Raw genomic sequence first — 21,628 nt, 5'->3', positions numbered from 1 at the left:
ACCAATGCATCCATCACCATCATCACCATCATCATCACTGCTACTACTACCTTTATATCCTGTTTTTTATCTCTTGCAAGGAGCCCAAGGTGGCTTACACAGTCCTCCTCTTCTTCATTTTATCCTCACCGCAGCCCTGTGAGGTGGGTTGGGCTGAGAGTCAATGACTGGCCCAAAGTCACCCAGTGAGTTTCATGGCTGAGTGGGGACTAGAACCTGGATCTTCCAAGTCCCGGTCCAACACTCTAGCCATTATACCACACTGGTTCTCAAGTAATTCCCTAGTAATTTAACAATGCGGTAGACAATCACTTTCAACCTTTTAGCTAAACCAGGTAGCTGGCTGTTTGTATCTATAGTTTTTCTTTTCACTCTTTGCCATTTTCTTTAAAAACTGAGGATCTGAACAGGTTAGCAGAATTTGGTGATGTTCTCTAACTATACACTATCATCATTTTGACATGACTTCTTAGGAGCAAGGCTGTCGCTTTAATTTAGTTTCACTTCCCTTCTGTTTCTTAGTAGTTGTTGATTATGCCTAGGCAGGAACCAGAAGAAGTCTTGCCTTGGGTCTAATGAAGTCCTCAGTCTACTAGGCGTTTATGGAATTATTGCACAAATATTATGAATCATGAAAAAAAAATAGTGACACTATATAAAAGCAAACTGCCGGAGCCTAATTATCAAACATAACAAAAACACATTTGCTCTTTTCTTTTAACTTTAAGTTCTTACCAAATATATAACCTTCAGGGAACAATGCTTTGCAATTTCACTGTTTTGATATTTTCAATTAAGACAGTGATGGTACACATAATACCAGTCAGTGACCTTAAGAAGTCCCGACTGTTCCTCATTAAACTTGTACAAACTGCATGCATGAACAGGGCAATTAAACAGTATTCATACCCACGGATTGTGGTAAGGTTTTTTTACTTAGCCATCACAATCACAGCAATTAATGCTGACTATTAGCAGTGATTTCCTGGTTTTTCCATTCATCCATGTGAGTGCATGCCTGAGGAGGGCCAGGCTCTTCATATGGTCAAAGTTAGGGAACATCATAGTGTATAGTTAGGGAAAATCACCAAATGCTGACAACAGATGTGTTCCATGAACCAGCACTTAGTAAACTTAACCATGGATCCTTCTGTTTTTCAAATATGTTGCTTCACATGTGATGAAACAAACTCCAAAGTAAAAATGGTTGCAAAGGTACATCTGACCAGGATCAGGTTGTACTTTCTTCCAGGTCTTTTCCCTGTGTGTTTTAGAAGATGGAGATCACACCTATCTTCCCTGCTGCCCTGCCCTCTGGCTATCCATGCATAGGCATACATTTGAATAGGACGTACATGTGCAAAATCCAGTGCAGGTTGGCCTGAAAAATGCAGTCAAGTTTATTTATTTAATCTAAGAACTAATCATACAATGTAAGCCTAAATGGATTGGATGCTTCATGTGTACATCCTATTCAAGTGTCACCCATGCCAGCCCAAGGCATTTTGCTGCCTGAGGTCAAGATCAAGTCCCCTGCCCCCAACTTCCACATACAGATGCCAAGTGGACCAGCAGTTTATTTATTTATTTACAACATTTATTCCCCCCACCTTTCCTCCGGCGAGCTCAAGACATCAGCTGAAGCTAACAACAGTTGAAACTGGTGAAAGGCAGTGTCTTCCGCTGCAACTGAGGGTAGGAGACTCGCTTATGGGGCACAAGGCAGGCCATGCATGGTTCACACAGCTGTGTCCTCCAATAACTCACCACCACTCCCCGTCCCCTCACTCTGCCTAATATTAGGGCTGAACATAGGCCATGATCTTACTTCCCACCACAGATAGGGAGAAGATCAAAGAAAAGTATCTGCTTATCTGGGCCCCTTGTAAATTAATTTGGATCAACTTACAATGGAAAAGTTTCTTGATGAGGCTTGATGAGCTGATATTCAACAATATCAGTCTCGCATCACTGAAGTGGAACACTACCCCCACTTTAATACTACCCACGCTCAAAGGATGTATCCCTTCGTTCTGCAGCTGAACAAATTCTGTTTTACTCAAGTTGTTAAGTCCGTCTATTTTTAAGTATCCATGTTACAGAAGTCCTATCTAGCCAGACGTTTGTTTGTAGAAATCTGGAAATCTGTCAAATAACCTCAAAGCAAATAAAGTATACCATCATATGTCCACAGTCTATATTTAATACCTACAGAAGTTGTTGCATACCCACCTCCACTCCTGTAACAAAGCAATAATTACTTTTACAAGCAACCTTACATGATTTTTGCATGTAGGAGTGTGGAGAACAAGCTAGGAAATATACCAGCAAGTGGGTGAGCTGAACACCAACCATTTTGAAGCTGTGTTTGTGAAGTCTAGCTAGCATGTTGTTTTGCTCTTATTTTATTTATTAATTTAAAAAAATTATTAAAAAATGCCTTTACCCCAAAAGGATTTCAAAAATGACCTGAAAACAATACAATAAAACCATCTAAAATAAAAAAATAAGACTGAGAGGCATAAAGCTAATTTCAACCAGCTAAAAAGATACAAACCTGAATTCAAAACTGTAAAAAACTTAAAGTTTGTTTTAAAATGCCTATGCAAATAAAAAGTTTTTTACCTGGCACCAAAAAGACTACATCATTGGTGCCAGGCAGATCTCCTGTGGGAGGGCATTCCAAAGTCAGGGTGACACCACAGAAAAATCCCTCTCCTTTGTCAAATGTTACTCTGTTGTTGGAGGTGTACAGAGAAGGACCCCCTCTGATGAATTTAATCAAGTTCAAACAGATCTCTCAAAATGTAGTTCATGATTGTGACAAGATGCTTTGCAAATATAAGCCTATGGATGCAGATTTCCATGGGCAAAGATTCTGGTTCAAGTGTTATTCATCATTATACAAATGCTAGCCAATTACCGATGGTGTGGGTGCCTGATTCCGTCTGAGAATCTGGCACAGCCCCCCTGCCCACACCCCCCTGCCCGCACCTGAGCCCTGCTCACCAAACCCCTTCCCCTGCTCATCAAGTGGCCTGTACTCACCTCAATGGCCTCATCGAGCTCCACGGTCACCACTTTTGAAAAATAAAATGGCATTTACAAAAATGCACATTTTTGCAAATGCGCATATTTGCGTATGCATGGAAATGCGCATTTTGCAGAAATCCACATTTTCTCACATATACAAATATGCGCATTTTTGCGATCACCATTTTATTTTTCAAAAAATGGTGACTGCAGAGCTTAACAAGGCTGCCAGGGTGAGAGCGGGCTGCTCGTCGAGCACGGGAGGGGCTCAAGCATGGTCTGGGGACTGGTGAGCAGGGGCAGGGAGTGGGCAGGTGCCTGGAGAAACCAGACGGGTGGGTTCGCACATCCCTGTAGCCAATAGACTTGAACTGAATTGCAAGCATATCAGAGACATCATTTGTTGTTAGGGAATGGGGTATGGCAAAGTTGCACTTGTTCACCTTTAATATGCATGTAAGAGAACACTTACTGGTATCACTTTTCCTTCTTCATCAAAGACACACATGCTGACTTCTACATTTCTCTGAGTGGTTTTATTATATTTATCCAAGTCTCCATATAGCAAGGTAATGTAGATGTCATTTCTGATATCACCTATGAAAGAAATGCAAAAGGTTAGATACCAGGATAAAAAGGACTGCAAGCAGCTAATGTGACAGAACACATAAAAGCTATGCCTTGCATACTCAGTGATGCAAGGGGAAAATGAAATTCAGGTTTGATGTTTATTATCAGACTTTATCCTCCTGTCAGGAAAGGACTTAACGTTGTTTCTCTGTTGATATGTAATTCCCATCCTGCAACGACACCTTCTGGTTAAGCACAGCTAAGGCACACCAGCAAGTGGGCACAAGCCATGTAAGATTCAAAGAACTGTGCAGTTAGTACCATGCAGTACCAAATGAAACACCACAGTTGAAACTCCACAGCAAATTTTGGGAGGCAGGAAGCAAAAGTTGAAAGGGGCAACACTCACTGCCTGCGCAGGGGGCCATTTCATCTTAGCTCCAGTTGCATGTTCTCAAGATGCTTCGGACCTGCATTTTTTAAGAGTAGCTCATACACACACTGCTGTTTGGCAAATAATTTTTGAGACTAAGGGGAGAATTAAAAGCATTTTTTGATATGGTATGCTGCTTTAAGAAAAAGAAGTCCAAAATAGGGCCGAATCTTTTGGCTCAAAATTAGGGAGATCCACAGGGCAAAGGCCCCTTCATGGATCACTGCCTTGTTGTGGAGAAGGGGCTTGCATAACTCAGTGAAGCCATAAGCTATGCCGTGCAGGGCCACCCAAGATGGACAGGTCATGGTGGAGAGTTCTGACAAAATGTGGTCCACTGGAGAAGGAAATGGCACCCACTCCAGTATTCTTGCCAAGAAAACCCCATGGAATGTATCACAAGGCTAAAAGAGATGACACCGGAAGATGAGCCCCTCAGGTCGGAAGGTGTCCAATATACTACTGGGGAAGAGCAGAGGGAATTTCCAAGTAGCGCCAGAAAGACTGAAGCGGTTGGGCCAAAGCCGAAAGGACACTCAGCTATGGATGTGTCTGGTGGTGAAAAGAAAGTCCGATGCTGTAAAGAACAATATTGTTTAGGAACCTGGAATGTCAGATCAATGAATCAAGGTAAGCTGGAGGTGGTCAAACATGAGATGGCAAGATTGAACATCGACACTGAACAGTGAACTAAAATGGACAAGCATGGGCGAATTTAATTCAGGTGACTATTATATCTACCACTGTGGGCAAGAATCCCTTAGAAGAAATGGAGTAGCACTCATAGTCAGCAAAAGGGTGGGAAAAGCAGTACTGGGGTACAATCTCAAAAATGATAGAATGATCTCAGTACGAATCCAAGGCAAACCATTCAACACCACAGTAATTCAAGTCTATGCCCCAACCACTGATGCTGAAGAAGCTGATGTTGATCGGTTCTATGAAGACCTACAACACCTTCTAGAACTAACACCAAAAAAAGATGTCCTCTTCATCATAGGGGATTGGAATGCTAAAGTAGGAAGTCAAGAAATCACTGGGATAACAGGCAAGCATGGCCTTGGTGTACAAAATGAAGCAGGACAAAGGCTAATCGAGTTTTGCCAAGAGAACACGCTGATCATAGCAAACACTCTTTTCCAACAGCACAAGAGGCGACTCTACACATGGACATCACCAGGTGGTCAATATCGAAATCAGATTGATTCTGTACCTTGCAGCCAAAGATGGAGAAGCTCTATACAGTCAGTAAAAACAAGACCTGGATCTGACTGTGGCTGAGATCATGAGCTTCTTATTGCAAAATTTCGAGATTACAGTATTCCAGCTGAGCTATTTAAGATCCTAAAAGATGATGCTGTTAAAGTGCTGCACTCAATATGCCAACAAATTTGGAACACTCAACAGTGGCCACAAGACTGCAAAAGGTCAGTTTACATTCCAATTCCAAGGAAGGGCAATGCCAAAGAGTGTTCAAACTACCGTACAATTGTGCTCATTTCACATGCCAGCAAGGTTATGCTCAAAATCCTACAAGCTAGGCTTCAGCAGTATGTGAACCGAGAATTACCGGATGTACAAGCTGGGTTTCGAAGAGGCAGAGGAACTAGAGATCAAATCACCAACATTCGCTGGATCATGGAGAAAGCAAGAGAATGCCAGAAAAACGTCTATTTCTGCTTCATTGACTATGCTAAAGCCTTTGATTGTGTGGATCACAACAAACTCTGGCAAATTCTTAAAGAGATCGGAGTACCAGACCACCTTACCTGTCTCCTGAGAAACCTGTAGAAGGGTCAAGAAGCAACAGTAAGAACCGGACATGGAACAACCGATTGGTTCAAAATTGGGAAAGGAGTACGACAAGGCTGCATATTGTCACCCTGCTTATTTAACTGATATGCAGAGTACATCATGAGAAACGCCAGGTTGGATGAATCACAGGTTGGAATTAAGATTGCCGGGAGAATTATCAACAACCTCAGGTACACAGACGATACCACCCTAATGGCAGAAAGCGAAGAGGATCTAAAGAGCCTCTTGTTCAGGGTGAAAGTGGAGAGTGCAAAAGCTGGTTTGAAACTCAACATTACAAAAACTAAAATCATGGCATCTGGCCCCATCACTTCCTGGCATATAGAAGGGGAAGAAATGGAAGCAGTGACAGATTTTACTTTCTTGGGCTCCAAGATCACCGCAGACCGTGACTGTAGCCATGAAATTAAAAGACGCTTGCTCCTTGGGAGGAAAGCTATGGCAAACCTAGACAGCATAGTAAGAAGCAGAGACATCACCTTGCCAACAAAGGTCCGTGTAATCAAAGCTATGGTTTTCCCAGTAGTAACGTATGGCTGTGAGAGCTGGACTATAAGGAAGGCTGAGCGCCGAAGAATCGATGCTTTCAAACTGTGGTGCTGGAGAAGACTCTTACGGGTCCCCTGGACTGCAAGGAGGTCAAATCAGTCCATCCTAAAGGAAATCAACCCTGAGTGCTCATTGGAAGGACAGATACTGAAGCTGAAGCTCAAATATTTTGGCCACCTAATGCGAAGAGAAAACTCCCTGGAAAAGACCCTGATGCTGGGAAAGACTGAAGGCAACAGGAGAAGGGGACGGCAGAGGATGAGATGGCTAGATAACGTCACCGATGTGATGAATATGGACTTGAGCACACTCTAGGAGAGAGCGCAGGACAGGAAGGCCTGGCATGCTGTGGTCCATGAGGTCATGAAGAGTCGGACATGACTGAATGACTGAACAACAACAACAACAGGGCAAAGGGGCTCACAAAACTACACCACCCCCAACTCTTTGCCTGTTTTGTGGCTCTCAGTGCAGCAGCATTCATGCTCCTGCAAGTCCTTGTGGTTGGTGGGCACCATTTCCCCCCAGCAGGATCCAAAGCAAAGGCAGGAGGTATTGCCTGCACTCTGATGGCACAGTCAAGAAGCCAATTAGAGTGGGCAATGCCTCTTGCTTTCACTCTGGAGGCTGCTGGGAAAGAAATGGAACCACCAAGGCTCTGCTGGGACTCTGAACAGCACGATAATGCCAGTGGTAAGTTAATAACAAATTTCACCTCTTTGCAATGACCCTTCCCCCCAACTTCACAGCATGCAAAAAGCATGACAACATTGGGAGAGACATTTCAACTTAGTCATAAAAACTACACTCACTGCTCACAAGCCCTTTGGCACACCTACAGCAGCCATTTGGATCTCAGCCTTCATTACTGGAGGCACAGTTGTGCCTCCAATAGATAAGGCAATCAGTCAAAAAATGATTCCACCATGTTGAATGAAAATCGGGTGGGGGGGTATTCTAACCTTAATAAAAATGAAAGTTTCACCAATCTTCCTGAAAATATATTTCAAGGTCCACAAATGAAGGCAATGGATTATGCCAGAGCAAAAATTCATGGGTCACTCTAATGTTCTCCAAAGTTCCATAAGGCATTCCCACTGTGTGAACAAATGCCATACATATAACTGTTGTTCTATAATGTTTACTTTGTGCAGCCTCTATCTGAATAGGCCTGAGGCCTTGCTTTGCTACTCTCAAAGGCCTGTGCAGTACTTTCATGGTGACGTTCTGAAAGACAAATCGCTTTGAATATTTATAGATGGAGCCTCGATCAGGCAAATTCAATTTGATTGACTGGGGATTCTAGCTAGGTAGAAAAGAGCAGTTGGGAAATGACGATTAACAGTTAGGGTTAAAGTGTCAGTCTGTGGAGAGTCAGGGAGAAGGTTTGCTGGTTAGTGGATGGTGTTATAGAATGACTAGGAGAAAGTTGAGAACAAAGTGAACAGCTAGGCCTAAATATTCAGCTATTCCTTCTCAGTGTGATAACTGTACATAGCTGATGAAGATCAGGAGTAAGGAGCAGATGGCTGTATTATGCCAGGAGGCTACCCTAAGAACTTGCAAGAAGACGGTTACACAAGCAGGCAGTAGAAACCAAGATAAACTGTCCAAGCATCCAGAAATACAACAGGAGGGGCTTTGGGGAATCAGAGGAAGATTTACCTAAGAATTGGACCTCATTGTGAGTGTATTTGTTGGGGGGGGAGGTTTAGGGAATTTGTCTGAGGTAAAAGAACTAATTAAAGGAGCAATCCTATCAGGATCGAAGGTCGCTTCCGACACCATGGGCGACCACCTATCCAGTGCAGGGTGGGAGGAGCAAATCTCCTCCTTGCTTCCCCCGCCATTGCTTTTGCAGCTAGACAGACGATTTTGGCTGTCTCACCACAGGACCTCGGAGCGTGGGAAGCGGTGGCTGGATGACACATAGGATGTATCGTACTGGCATTTCCAACCTCCCTGCCCCCGTCCACCCCCAGGAACACCCCATTTTCCAAAGTCTGCTCTGCTCTTATGAGGCAGCACAGGGGGGAGGGTGGTCGGTTCTCTGGGAACCGACCTATCCTATGGCCGTCTAGCCGCTGACTAGCGGCCATAGGATTGTGCCCTAAGAGACTTATATTAGCAATCATGTCCCTTGAGTCCTTAAGAAATGTCAGCAACCAGTCTTTTTAAAACCCTAAAATTAAATATTAGTATTCGCTTATGTACAAACTATCCCTTTAATAAATAAACTTGTTTAATAGTTCACCTTGTCTCTAGTGGTGGTGCCCATCTCATGCCTAAGCCTCTTATACCAGCTACCAGGAGACTTTAAGGGTTTCTAACAGAATTGGTGGCAGTGGAAAAGGGTCAGCTTGTGGAACTCTGGGTTATGATGGAAGAATTCTTTAGGCACTGAAATATAAGCATTTGCCTAAAATAAGAAAAGCCATAGTTTGGATTGCCCAGTAAAGGGGCAGTTTCCCCCACAGGTGGTGGCTGTGCTGATGGGAAAGCCCCATATGTAAGGTATGTAAAGTGTGATTGATTCACAAACAGAAGAAAAATTATTTGATAAAAGTTAACATTTGCATTGGAAAAGTGGTGAATCATAACCAGTTCCTTTAATACCAAACCAAGGGAGCAATCTTATGGCCGCTACTCAGTGGCTAGACGGCCATAGGATATGTCAGTTTCCAGGAACCGACCTTGGAGCCCGTGCTCCAAGGTCAGTTCCTTGAGAACTGACCTCCACCCCCTCCCATGCTGCCTCGCAGGCAGCTCAGAACGGCCCTGTGCTCCGCAAAGGAGTGTGGAACAATGAAAATGGGGCGTTCTGGGGGGCGTTCCAGGGTGGGGAAGGCAGAAATGCCGGTACGACACATCCTATGTGTCATCCAGCAGCTGCTTCCCCCACTCCACCTTTCTATGGCTAGACAGCCCAAATTGGCTGTCTAGCCGCAAATGCATGGTGGCTGAAGCGTAGAGGGCACAATCCCCTCAGTGCTACTCCTGCCCTGCATTGGTTAGGAAATCGCCTCCAAGTTCAGAGGCAGCCGCCTATCCCAATAGGATTGTGCCCTTAGAGATTATAAAGCCATCAACATGTAATAATTAAGAGACTGCAGGTAGTGGTTAATAAAGTAGAGCATCTCCCAGTGGATTTAATTAAAAGCTATATTGTAATTTATACTGCACACATATGGTGGATTTTGTTTCAGCATCATTGATCCTGGACCACATTAATTTATGAAATAAAAACTGCATATCAATTGATGTACATGTTCTTGGATAAATTTAATTTTGGTTTTGTTAAAGAGCTATGGAAATACTGAAATATATAAAAAAAATTTCATCTTCTCCATATCTCAGAACACACACATAGAAATTTAGGTGACTTATTTGGAAAATGGAGCCTTTCATTTTAGTATCTGTGACAGAGTCCTTTTGTTATAAATAATGAAACACATGAAATGCAGCAAGTTGGATCCAGATACCTGCCCACAAAAGGGGAAATTGACTCTTTCCCCACCTATTTTCCCTGTTAGAATCCAGAGTCCCCTGTGAATATTACAGATAATAGTGGACTATGGTGCAGGGATTTGAGGGGCAAGGAGAAGATTGTGGAAAATTGGGTGGTAGAATTGGCTTTCTGCTCCACTCACAAAGAATTGGCTTTCTGCTCCACTCACAAAAGGGCCTCCCTCCCCAGCTCCCTGTTGAGCCCACTCCAGTCAACAGGGTCCCCAACACACAAGGCAGCATGGGGGGGGGGCCCTCAGGAGGCTGGCAGGGAAAGGAGGGGGTGGTAAAGCCAGTTTCCACTTAGCCCTTATTCAGATGGATATCAGGATCCTACCCAGTGTGCACACCCTTCCTCTGTAGTCTTTGAACAGAGCTGGGGTGGGGGGAAGAACAGGACAAAATGACAATTCAGCTTGTAAGCCAAAACCAACAACTTCATACCTGGCATGATTATTTCAGGAAAGCCAAGCTTCCTAGCAACAACTGTTGTTCTGTCAACAAGATGAGGGTAGTCCTTCCTAATCTGAGTAATGTCTCCCACAAGCATTTTCATAGTTACCCACAGCCCTGTAAAAAGAACACAAAAGACAATTCATCTTTACAGTCAGATCTTGAACTATCAATTGCTTCTTTTAAAAATCTGCTGAGAAAGCTTAATTCACAAGCCTCACAACTAAGGGCAAGTTCACACTTACAGTCGCCCACAAGCAAGCATCTCATGGGGTGCCAGGAAACTCATGCTGCACAACCAGCACCTCCAAATGAGGGCTATGCCTACAAAGGTGCTGATGTCATTGAGCAAATCATGGTGGATCTGCATATCCCTCCCCACAAGAGTGCCCATTCTTAGAAGTGCTGCCTCCACATGCTCCTGAGGCACTCAGCATGGCATTGGCGGTACTGTAAACTGGCCCTAAGGGCCACCAATAAGGCCACCATATTTAGGTTAGTGGGGGGGGGGTATTGTTAAGGACTGAAAAAAATATACTTCACCTTGTCCACCACTATCACCTTTGAACGCTGTGACCTTGCTTAAGAGATTATGCAAAAACTCATTCTCTGATACTCTAGAGGAAGAAGAAAAATATGTGTGCAGACTAAAGACATAAATAAAAATGTTCAGTAAACTAAGCAAGAAACACAACTGGGATGAGCATTCAGTTAGACACCCTATTTTCCCCCCATTAATGCTTCAGTTTGTATCAGTGAGCCTATGTACACCAGTTGCTGGGGAACATGGGCGGGAGGGTGCTGTGGCACTCATGTCCTGCTTGTGGGTTTCCCGTGGGCAGCTGATTGGCCACTGTGTGAACAGAATGCTGGACTAGATGGACCCTGGGTCTGATCTAGCATGCTCTTCTTATGTTCTTCCGTTAACAATATACTTGTAGGACCGGGCAGATAAAAATGTTGAAGTAATGACTGTAAGAATTTGTACAAGTCAAATAACAGAGTTCCCAGTTTAATGAACAGAAAATAATGTCAGAGCCACAAACCAATGGAAAGGTTAAGGGCAATCAACAGATTCAGAATCAAGTGCAGTGGTGCTGCTGGGTGAGGAGTTCAGGAAAAGAGCTACTAGGGCTGTTCCACACATTTTTTACAGGAGTTCAATCAGTGCTATGATAGTTAGGACTTACAGTCATGCTCATGCTTTCCCTTGCACAAATGAGAAAATTGTGCAAGTGGAAGAACATCTTTGGACTTAGTTTGTCTTTTCTTATGTATCACTCTAGTATGAGGTGTAAAACTGCTCCTCCATGAGTGGACATTGTCTTCATTATGTGGAAGGACACTTTTACATACAGCCCATGTTTGTTTATTTTTGGTGCAAGACAAAAGTGTGGCAACTTTGATACAAGATTTTTTTTTATTTTTTACATACTAAAAGCACAAAACAGTAGGATTGTCTTACGGGTGAAAAGGAATGAAATGTTGCTTCTCTTCATCACTTTCTGCTTTTCCTTTTACAATGTCTGTAATATCCATTACTGGGGAGTGGGGAGGGATCCATCACGACATGCAAGAAAGAAATAGATAACTAATTTGTCCCCTTATTAGGATCATGCACCTCATGAAGAATATAGGCTTGGACCACAGTCAGGTATTATATTGCAGATGCTATTCTCAAGGTTTGTGGTGTAAATTAGCCTAAACAGTTTCAAATGTAATTACTTTTTCATGCATCCTTTAAAATGCATATTTCATTCTCTAGTATTTAAGTCTAATCTTTATCACAATACAGAATGCCACATTGTTTTTCAAATCTAATGAAACCTATTCTTCAGCCTGGTCAGTATGTTGCTGAAGATGTTGCTGCTACTGGAAAGCCAATATACATCAGAGCAAACATTGTATGTGTTCTCAATTATGCAGATTTTACAATAAATTACTCAATTATTTGCCTCCGATTCCTGCAACATCAATTAATTTAATTATGTGGCAAGGGAGAACAGCCAATAAATACCAGTGCCCTAGGTAGATGGCAATTAACTTGACTTCAAGGAAGCTGAGATGGCAAATTTGTTGTGCTTGCTTAAATAATACATTAGCATTCACATTTTGCTCATGTATGTGATATTGTTTATTCTTTACCTATAAAATACTAATGTGACATTCTATGCTGATGTATTCCCAGGTGGACAGATAGTTTAAAGCTTTCCCTCCTGTATCTTCTACATCACCCATGTAGTGTATGAACTCTTGCCTTGTTCTCTTGTGCCATGTACACATTTCCATTTGCCACAACCCACCCAGTCTCATGGACTTACCTGAGCATGAAAAATCTTCAAAAAACACTTTCACTTAGCAGCATCACCCTGAACAAATTTAGGAGGAGACCTTAGCTTGGGTACTTTTATCTCTTGATTCTCTTAGTATCTCTCAATAAATAGAGTAGTTAAAATTCTATATTCAACATTTACTTTAATATTGCTTCAATTTTTAGAACATTTGACCTACATCATTATTTGGAAAAAGTACATATCTTTATAAAGTATTCGATGTGCTTGTTGGCAGTAAGTATTTTATATGGACTATGATCCAGAGAGGCCTATGCACAAAATGCTTCTCCACCCACACAAGGAAGGGGGCAAAATGTTGCAGACTTGTCTACTTGATAGCCACCCTTTGCACCTAACAAAATGCCACTCTAGAGGGCACCTCAACTTTCTGGGGCAGCTTTTGGGGGGACTGCAGTAAGCAATGTGTGGCTAAAAAGCCACCATATACATGGAAAAGACCATGCAAAGCCCTTTGGAGCCTGTCCATATTTTCTTTTTTCTTACCTGCCACTCCAAAAGGCCGTCTTATGCCCTGAGTATATTTTCTAGTATTAGTGTCTCTGAGATCCATTCTTCCAACCCGTACAATCTGACAAATCAAATAAATTTTGTCTCTTCCGAGATCTTTGTTTCCAAGATCCTGAGATGTATGAGAGCAAAGACCAGTTAACAGATTCACAGTAAAATTCCATGCCAAGGAGAAATTCAAAATTTACAAGAACTGCTACTGGTGCAAGAAAGAATTCATAATGGGAAAATGACATTTTTTCATTAAAAAGCAAAATATCAGTTCAGTAACAACCAAATTTGAGTAGTATGAAATCCAGATTCAGAATATGCAACTTCAAAGTAAATAGCTAAGTGAAGCCTGTCAAGTACCTTGAGGAACAAGTTACTGGTTCAGTTCACACAACCCATTCAGCATGGGTTATTTAACCCAGAGCCATGGCATGCACCCTAGCCCTACAACAAACTGAGGGTTATGTGAGGGTACTTTAACCTCACTAGCCGGGTTCACACAACATGACAACCCCCAAGCAGGGGCTGTATATTCAAAATGTTAGCTGCACGTGCCTGGCATGCGCTGCGGCACATCATGAGTTAAACAATCCCCAAGCCCACCATGTTGTGTGAACCAGGTCACTGTATCATCAAGCAAGCAAACTAACGAACTCTCATCCACTTGAGCCAACCACTTTAGTCTGAAATCCTATATACACTTACCTGGGAGTAACTCCCATTGAATTCAATGAGGTTTAATTCTGGGTAGACATGTACAGGATTGCACTGTTAAAGTATGTTCATGTCAACTACATGAAATGACTAACCACAGCAGAATCAGTCTGATCATTTTAAGAGGAAATGTGGGGATAAAATGGGACAGGAGCCAAATATGTTGATCTCTCAAAGTTCTGAAAACTAAGCTGAATTTTCAGAAGCCTTTCTATATACCATTTCATGCCCTATTTCATGCCAATACTGTCCATTACCTCCTTGATTCCTGCACAGCTCTACTCTCAGTAGGAGTCTCCTCACCAATTGATTTTTAAACTAATCCAAGCTGAAAAGTTTGAGGATTTGGCTCAAGACTTTTAAATGTGGGAACTAAAGATTTATTTATTTTTAATTGTAAGATACAAGTGGAAATTTCCTTCTCAAAAGCTCACAAACCCAACCTCCTAGCTGCTTTTTAAGCTGGGGCAGGAGGGAGTTTAATAGCAAGTCTTGAAGTTTTGTGAGGTAGCTGCTGCTAAGAGAGAAACATTCTGGAATAATTCAAGTGCGTTCACTTAAACTGTATGGCCTTGAGCTACCTATGCAGTCTGCTTAAAAAAAAAAAAAAACGTGATAAAACTGAACAACCGTGAGTTCATTAAGGTTTACTGCAAAGCAAAAAAACCAGCAACTTATGGGTCCCTTGATGATGAGTAGGTTCCCTCCCCCTCCCTTAGTGAGCAATAATTTACTAATGTCCTTGACTAATTAAGATAGGAATTGTATCATGTCTCAGTGATTTCAATCACATCTTCTATTTAGTGTAACATCTGTCTACAAGATTAATAATGATATTTTTCCTGTAACACAATATTAACTTCTGCCAAATATAGCTATGAAAAATCTACAATCATATGGGGTCAATTACCACTGGGTCTTGACCAACTTCTAGTCTACTAGATCATGTATCTCGACTACCTACATCTAACCATAAGAAGAATATACCTGCGTATTCTTAATCTTGAAAGAGAAGAAGAATGCAAGTGGAGCTAAAAGCAACAATTGAATTTACAGCATGTTAATACAGCATAAACTCACAAGAGTTTAGCCTTGGACCCAATGTTCCATTTGCATGCAAATGTTTCCTAGATATATCATTGCTAAGAAATTGTACTTTAAAATCAGTTTTATGACGCACTGAGTAATTTTTCAAAAGTACAGTGATGTCCCTTCCACAATTCTACTGGATAAACTAACAGTGCAATCCAATACATGTTTACTCAGACGTAAGCTCCATTGACTTCAGTGGGGATTACTTCCAGGTAAGTGTGTGTCAGATTGCAGTTTAAGAGATCTCTCTGCCCAAGTCACATTGAGTTCCGCTATTCAAGTGGTTGAATTAGGGTCAGACCACCCAGCAAAAGCAAGCTAAGGATGTGTCTCTTGAAAATCCAGCAAATCCAGAACATCCTGGAAATATGATAGGAGATGGCAAATACTTGGTTCAATAAGTTTTCCAGAAAAGATACTGGTGATTGGCAAGTACTGTATGTAACCAGTGTGCCAGTATGCCACCAGCCTACGTGATGCAGTGGTTAGCGTGTTGGACTGGAATCAGGAGACTCAGGTTCTAGTCCCCATTCAGCCACGAAGCTCACTGGGTGGCTTTGGGCCAGTCACTGACTCTCAGCCTAACCTGCCTCACAGGGTTGCTGTGAGAATAAACTGGAGAGGAGGAGGAGGGCCATGTAAACCACCTTGGGCTCCTTGGAGGAAAAGGCAGGATAAAAATGTAACAAACAAACAAACAGGCTACTCACAGTGAAAACCACTTTCAGATTGTTGAAATTGTCAATTTCTTTGACAAAACCTTTGCTCCCCCATCTCACCAAGTAATTTTCACTGTTTAAAAAGAACACATTATATTCTATAAAGTATGATCATGTCATTCAACAGCTTGATAATGCAGTATTGGAAAATAACATTACGTAATATGCATTGCTCTGCACAAATCTGAACATTTCACAGTACCACCTCTATAAACTGACACTGAAACTGAAATATTATATAATTCTTCGTGGTGTTTCAATCAGTTGCTTTTGACAAGTCATTTGAAAGACAAAATAACGTAATGCCATTCAGGCTGGTATCTAAATCCAAGAAAGAGGGTTGCAAAGCAGATTGCATCTACAATTAAAGATATTGGATTAAATCCAGATATCCACCCATGGAAAGAGGCAGGTGGAAGCTGACATTTCCATCTGTTTCTCTACCCACTGCTCCCCAGACTCCCCAAAAATGCTCCATCAAGGGTTAGAGCCGCTGAGTGAGGTGGACTGTGGCACAGGGAGGAAAGGGGGAAAAGGGGGAAGGGGAGGTTGTGGAAAACAGGGGGAGACAACTTCTGCCCTACTCACAGCTGTCTGTGCCTGATTTTCTGTGAACTCCCTCTTCCCCCGCCCCAGCCCCTATCAACTCCCCTCTTCAGTACCACTCTGCTCAGCAGGGTCCCCCAATACTTGGGGAGCATTTTCAGGGGGCCTGGGGGCTGATGAGGACAGGAGAGCGGCAGCAAAGTCATCTCTCTCCCCACGCCCCCAAACTTTTTCTTCTGGATCCAACCCATTTTAATGGACTGTGTATAAAGCAGCCAATTCCCATTTGTGGTTTTTCTCAGTGAGACTAAAAATATGTTCCTTCTAACAGCCCATCCTGAGTGAAAGGTGAGATAAGAGTATATATCCTCTTATCATGTTTTTTATATGCATGCATATTTCTCAATGAGGTGGCAAACCTGAGCTTCTGTGGAGACAGTATCAAGTTTGAGGTGGCCCTAGGCAAGATGCCATCCTGGTGGGCCCCCACTAAGTGTCCAAGGTGCTGGCAGAAGATCTTTCTTTCTTTCTTTCTCTTTCACATTTTAATAGGATGGCAGATGTGTTATGATGTGAAGAACAAGCAAGGCTGCAATTACCCTCCATCTTCATTTCCCCAGAATCCCCTTGGGCTCTGACATAACAGGGCTCAGAAGCATTCTGGGAAAATGAAGATAGCACATGGTTGTGGCCTTGACCAGCACTTCACTCCACAGTGTACCCACTGCCCTACTAAAAATATAAAGGGTGGGGGAAGGAAAACGGATGCAACTGGTGTCAGTCCTGATAGCAGTACTGGGGCTTGCCCAGGTGCTAACCATGGACTTGCAGATAATTCAAAGCTACACTGCTGTAGTTGACAGCCCATCTAGTCCCATGATATGACTGCAGTCGAGGATGGAATGTTCCAGAAGATACATAAAAGCTGACACAGAACAAGACCAGCTGCTACCACATTTTTCTTCCAGTGCTACAAGAGTGACAGTCACAATTATATATCCCTCATGCTCTAACCAGTAGCTCAGTTTGTGTCTATCACAAGATAGTTCAAACAGAAAGTCTAGTCCTTTCACAAATACTTTGCTTCTGTATTCAACAACAATCATGGCTCAATTAGCTTCTTTCCCCTAAGAAGAGTAAAAATGTATTAAGCTAGAAAAGCCATTGCATAAGGGATGAGGGTTTCCAAGAGATCATGTTGTCACACTGCTTCTATATGTTACTATTTTAAGTAAGCATCTGAGACTACTTATAATAAACCCTTCAAATCTTCTGTCACAGAATTCACTAGTTCATAGACTGCAGGCTATCAGAGCTACTTGAAGCTTCACAGTGCGCCCTAAATTCAGCCAAGATCCAGTATTCAGTTTATTTTTAGCATATTTACTGATATGCAATACCTATCTTTTTCACTTGATATTTCAGAACACATGTTAACATGTGATTGAATCCACTAACAATATCATTTATTCATTGTTTAGTGTGCGTGTAGACTGAGTTACTTAGAACTGCTAACTGCAGAACATTTTGATTTCTCCCTTGTATATTCTCTGCCTTTTCCTGTTCTGTTTTATAGTTATATAAGCATATTCATTATCTTTTTGATTCTTATGCTGTTCTCTCCCTTAGGGCACCAAACACCTACTCGAATACTGAAATTACAGTTGTAAAGCTTCTCACTGTTAATGTGACAGTCTCTTTAAAGTTGCCATGCAAGGTTTTAATGCGAAGGATCTGCCAATTCACAGTCTCCTTCTGCTGTGAAATACGTGCTTTTCATTTTCAGTGGATCATTGTACGGAGCTACACATGGATCATCAGAGTGCATTTGAAGACTACCATTTGGCGCTGGTGAAAGAAGATCAGCCTACCTTATGACTGTATGTTTCTGGGCATCATAGAGGGACATGAAAAGCTCAGCATCTTCTCCTATTCGGCAGACAAAATTTCTTACGAAGACATAAAGGCTGTGGGTAGGAGATGAAGGGTTCCGGGAGTAGGCTCCATAATCAGATTCATCCTTGGACTGTGCACAAACAAAAGCCAAGAGTGGTATAATATTATCCAGAATAAACCTAGGAGCAGTTGGTAAGGCAGACAGGCCTCCTCCCCTTTCTTATATATCAAAATCTTAGTTTTGTATGTAGGGCACAGTTTGAACTGCATGTATTACAGCTTTCCCCAGCCAGGAACCCTCCAGATATCTTGGCCTACAACTCCCATCACCCCAGCCAGCATGGCCAATGGGCATGTTGATGGGAGCTGTAATCCAACACATCTGGAGGAACATAAGAAGCTGCCTTATATGGAGTCAGATCACTGTTCCATCTAGCCCAGCATTGAGATGGACCGGCAGCCAGTGTTTTGATGCTGGGGATACATAACCTTCTGTATGCAAAGCAGGTGTCCTACCACTGAACTATGGAAGGCTGATTATTAGGTGCAGATTTAATCCTCCGTTTCACATTCCTGAGATGCAAGAATTAATACAAGATACAAGAATTAATGAACTGCTGAAACAATGATCTAAGGGTACTGAGAATATCTCCAAATATGTTGAGCATTAGTTTCAAGGGTGGGCTCAAGCCTCATAGTGGACAGCCACTGCCTTCCACCCAGCCATAGAAGACCTCATGTTATTATGTTTGGCACCTCAAGGGGAACAAGATGTGCTGGCATCTTACTCCTGTACCATAAAAGAACAGAAAGTAGGACACCTGAAGAGCACCATGTTCCAAGGGACCTAGACTACAGGAGAAGGCCAATCAGTAGTATTAGAATGTGCAATTGCTGGTGGTCTCACATTAGATTTGGGAAGCTATTGCTTCAATAGACAGAAGCCCTTTAACACACCAACAGGTGACCAGGTGACTTCAAAATTCGAAATAAGGCTACTTGGCTGGCAGAGAATGACTTTGGAGGGAAAATGAGACACTAAATGTTGGAAATCTTGACTCAGTGTTTTCAGCACCATATCACACTCTTTTCTTCACAGGCATGGCTGGGCTAACGAACAGACATATCTACTGAAATACTGATACCTTGCCAAGTTTAAATAAAAAGGAAGTATAGAGTAAATGATTTATGTAAAAAGTAATCTCAGTACACACAATCTGGCAGGAGGGTTTTCACTGGCTAAAGACAGGAAAGGGAAATAAGTTTCTCCCGCCCTGTATGAACAACCCCCGCTCCTAGAAAGGAAATTACTGTTTGAAAATGCAGGCGTGATAGGCAAACTCCATACCATCTCCTCTTTAATTCGTTCTGTGATTTTGTTAGTTGCTTCGGCATGAGCATGAAAGAGGCTGATGACACTGGTCTTGTCTGGGTCCAGGATATTCCCATCTTCATCCCTAACTATCAGATCTAGCTCAAGAATCCTGCAGACATAAAAAAGGAAGTGCAATCAGCTATGATACCGGTTATCCCTCATATTTAGAGGCATACATCACATCAGCTGCCTTATAAAAGTATCCCATTTCAAGTTGCTTGGCATTTAAACTCTGAGCTTGCTTCTGTCTATATTAGGGATGAGATTCCTTAATATGTATTTAAAAATTACTTTAAAAATTATTACATTCACATGAAGCCATATAGTACTTCAGGTGTCTAACAAACGACTCGGGTTAATAGACCGCATAATAAACTTGATAATACAAGCTCTTTAAAAACAAAGCAAAACAATATACTAGCAGAAAATCATTTGTTGCATGAATAGCAGCCTCTGGGAAGCCTGAGCATCCAGGGTAGGGATGCTGGAGAAATTCAAGACAGACTAAAATGAGCTCGGATTTCCAAAAATCCGACCTGTAGAATCCACTGCAGAGCAACCCGTCAGGCCATGCGGAGTCCGTGGACTTTCAGGTGTTTTTTTAACTTTCCCAAAATTTCTGCATATTTATTCATAGGAAAATATGCATGTTTCTGTTGGGGGAAAGTGGAATGGAACAGGAGACAAGACGCTAAATGTTACGTACTAAGGTAAATTATGAAAATTGTTACGAAACCTCTTATGGAATTATTTGCATATTTTTCTGCATGACGAAAGAAAGAAAAATCCACATCGACCCGTGAGCCAACCACAGAACAAAAGGCGCCTGACAATCTGCGAAACACAGACAGAGTGGATTTTACACAGTCCATACATCCCTAATCCAGGGACTGCAGGGGTGAGAAGGGGAAATTTAACTCTTTCCCTCCCTGTCTCTCCGAAACACTTTTTGTTGGAACTGTGGAGGGAGAGATAGAGTTAAACTTCTCCTCTCACCATTCCTGTTCAGGCTTCCTGGAGGCAAACAGTTTGAAACCATGACTGAAGCTTCCATTCAAGCATTCTCTACTATAGTTGCCATAGCTTTAGGGCACAATCCTATGCATGCTTAGGCAGAAATAAGTCCTACAACTCCCAGTATTCCCCAGCCAGCATGGAAGTGTCAGGACTTATTTCTTCATTTAATACTATTAGATATTCTTTCTCTCTTTCTCTTTCACACACAATTAAATAAAGGAATTAAAAATCTATTATTTTTTCTGCTCTGATGAAGAATATACAGATGTGAAAGACACTTACCACCTTTTAAACCACAGAAGGACTCAAATAACTGCATGCTGCAGGATGTGGAGGTAGTAGAATTCTGAGGTGGTTGAAGGACCTGTACCACTTCAGAACACAGGGTACAGATGCTCCCTTAAAACTCCCCCTTAAAAACTAGTTGCAAGTGTACAAAAGAAAAGAAAAAAAGAACCCCTAGCCTAGTGATCTTCTCTTTTTTTCAAGCAGAAGCCACTTTGGCTTCAGGCAGTGCTAAAGGGGCTACTCCCTGAGCAGTTCAACATTGCGCTCTCTCTCACCTGCACATTCAGTTTCCCCTCTACCTCCAGCTGCTGCACAGTGCAGTTGGCCAATCGCCTTGCTCTTTATCACTTGTGTTCCTCCCCCCACCACAGCTAATTGGCTGATTGCTTCTGCGTTCACCTCTTCCCAGCCCCCAGCCACCTTACAGCTGAGGAAGAGCAGGCCTCCTCACCTCCCCATCCCTGAAGCCTCCTTGGGTAGCCCAGAGCACAGCAGCTGGCCCACTGCTAACGCAAACAACAAGGCAAAGCTGGAGAGCCCTGCTGAGAGTGAGCAGCCACCGCAAAGAAAGAGAGAGAAGGACAGAAAGCAACCAGCAGAGAGCAGCACTCAAGGAGACTGGGAGATGCCAGTGGCACTCGGGCCTTGCAGTGAAGAACTCTGCCCTAGCCTATCAGGGAGAAAGGTTCTAGCCAAGTCTGCACCTAACTGTTCTAATCTTCTACTTGCAGGGCGGGTATTTCTTTCTTTAGTTCTTTGTTTTTTCCCC

The 21,628-nt window shown here is 42.5% G+C and overlaps 1 protein-coding gene across 1 annotated transcript in view; it reads right to left on the bottom strand.

Annotated features, from left to right (window-relative positions):
* Positions 1-21,628, bottom strand: part of DOCK2 (dedicator of cytokinesis 2) — a 409,918-nt gene that overhangs the window by 362,304 nt on the left and 25,986 nt on the right. The window contains 8 exon segments of the mRNA XM_084838639.1: positions 3,506-3,630; positions 10,352-10,477; positions 10,904-10,977; positions 11,826-11,901; positions 13,198-13,333; positions 15,729-15,810; positions 18,155-18,309; positions 19,528-19,663. Of these exon segments, the coding sequence (XP_084694765.1) occupies positions 3,506-3,630; positions 10,352-10,477; positions 10,904-10,977; positions 11,826-11,901; positions 13,198-13,333; positions 15,729-15,810; positions 18,155-18,309; positions 19,528-19,663 (910 nt within the window).

This window comes from Heloderma suspectum, chromosome 2 (assembly GCF_057233095.1).
Source record: "Heloderma suspectum isolate Gila_16-S chromosome 2, 16-S_ref, whole genome shotgun sequence".
NCBI lineage: Eukaryota > Metazoa > Chordata > Lepidosauria > Squamata > Helodermatidae > Heloderma > Heloderma suspectum.
The sequence above is the reverse complement of the archived record's forward strand: the minus strand, read 5'-3'. Positions and strand labels throughout refer to the sequence as shown.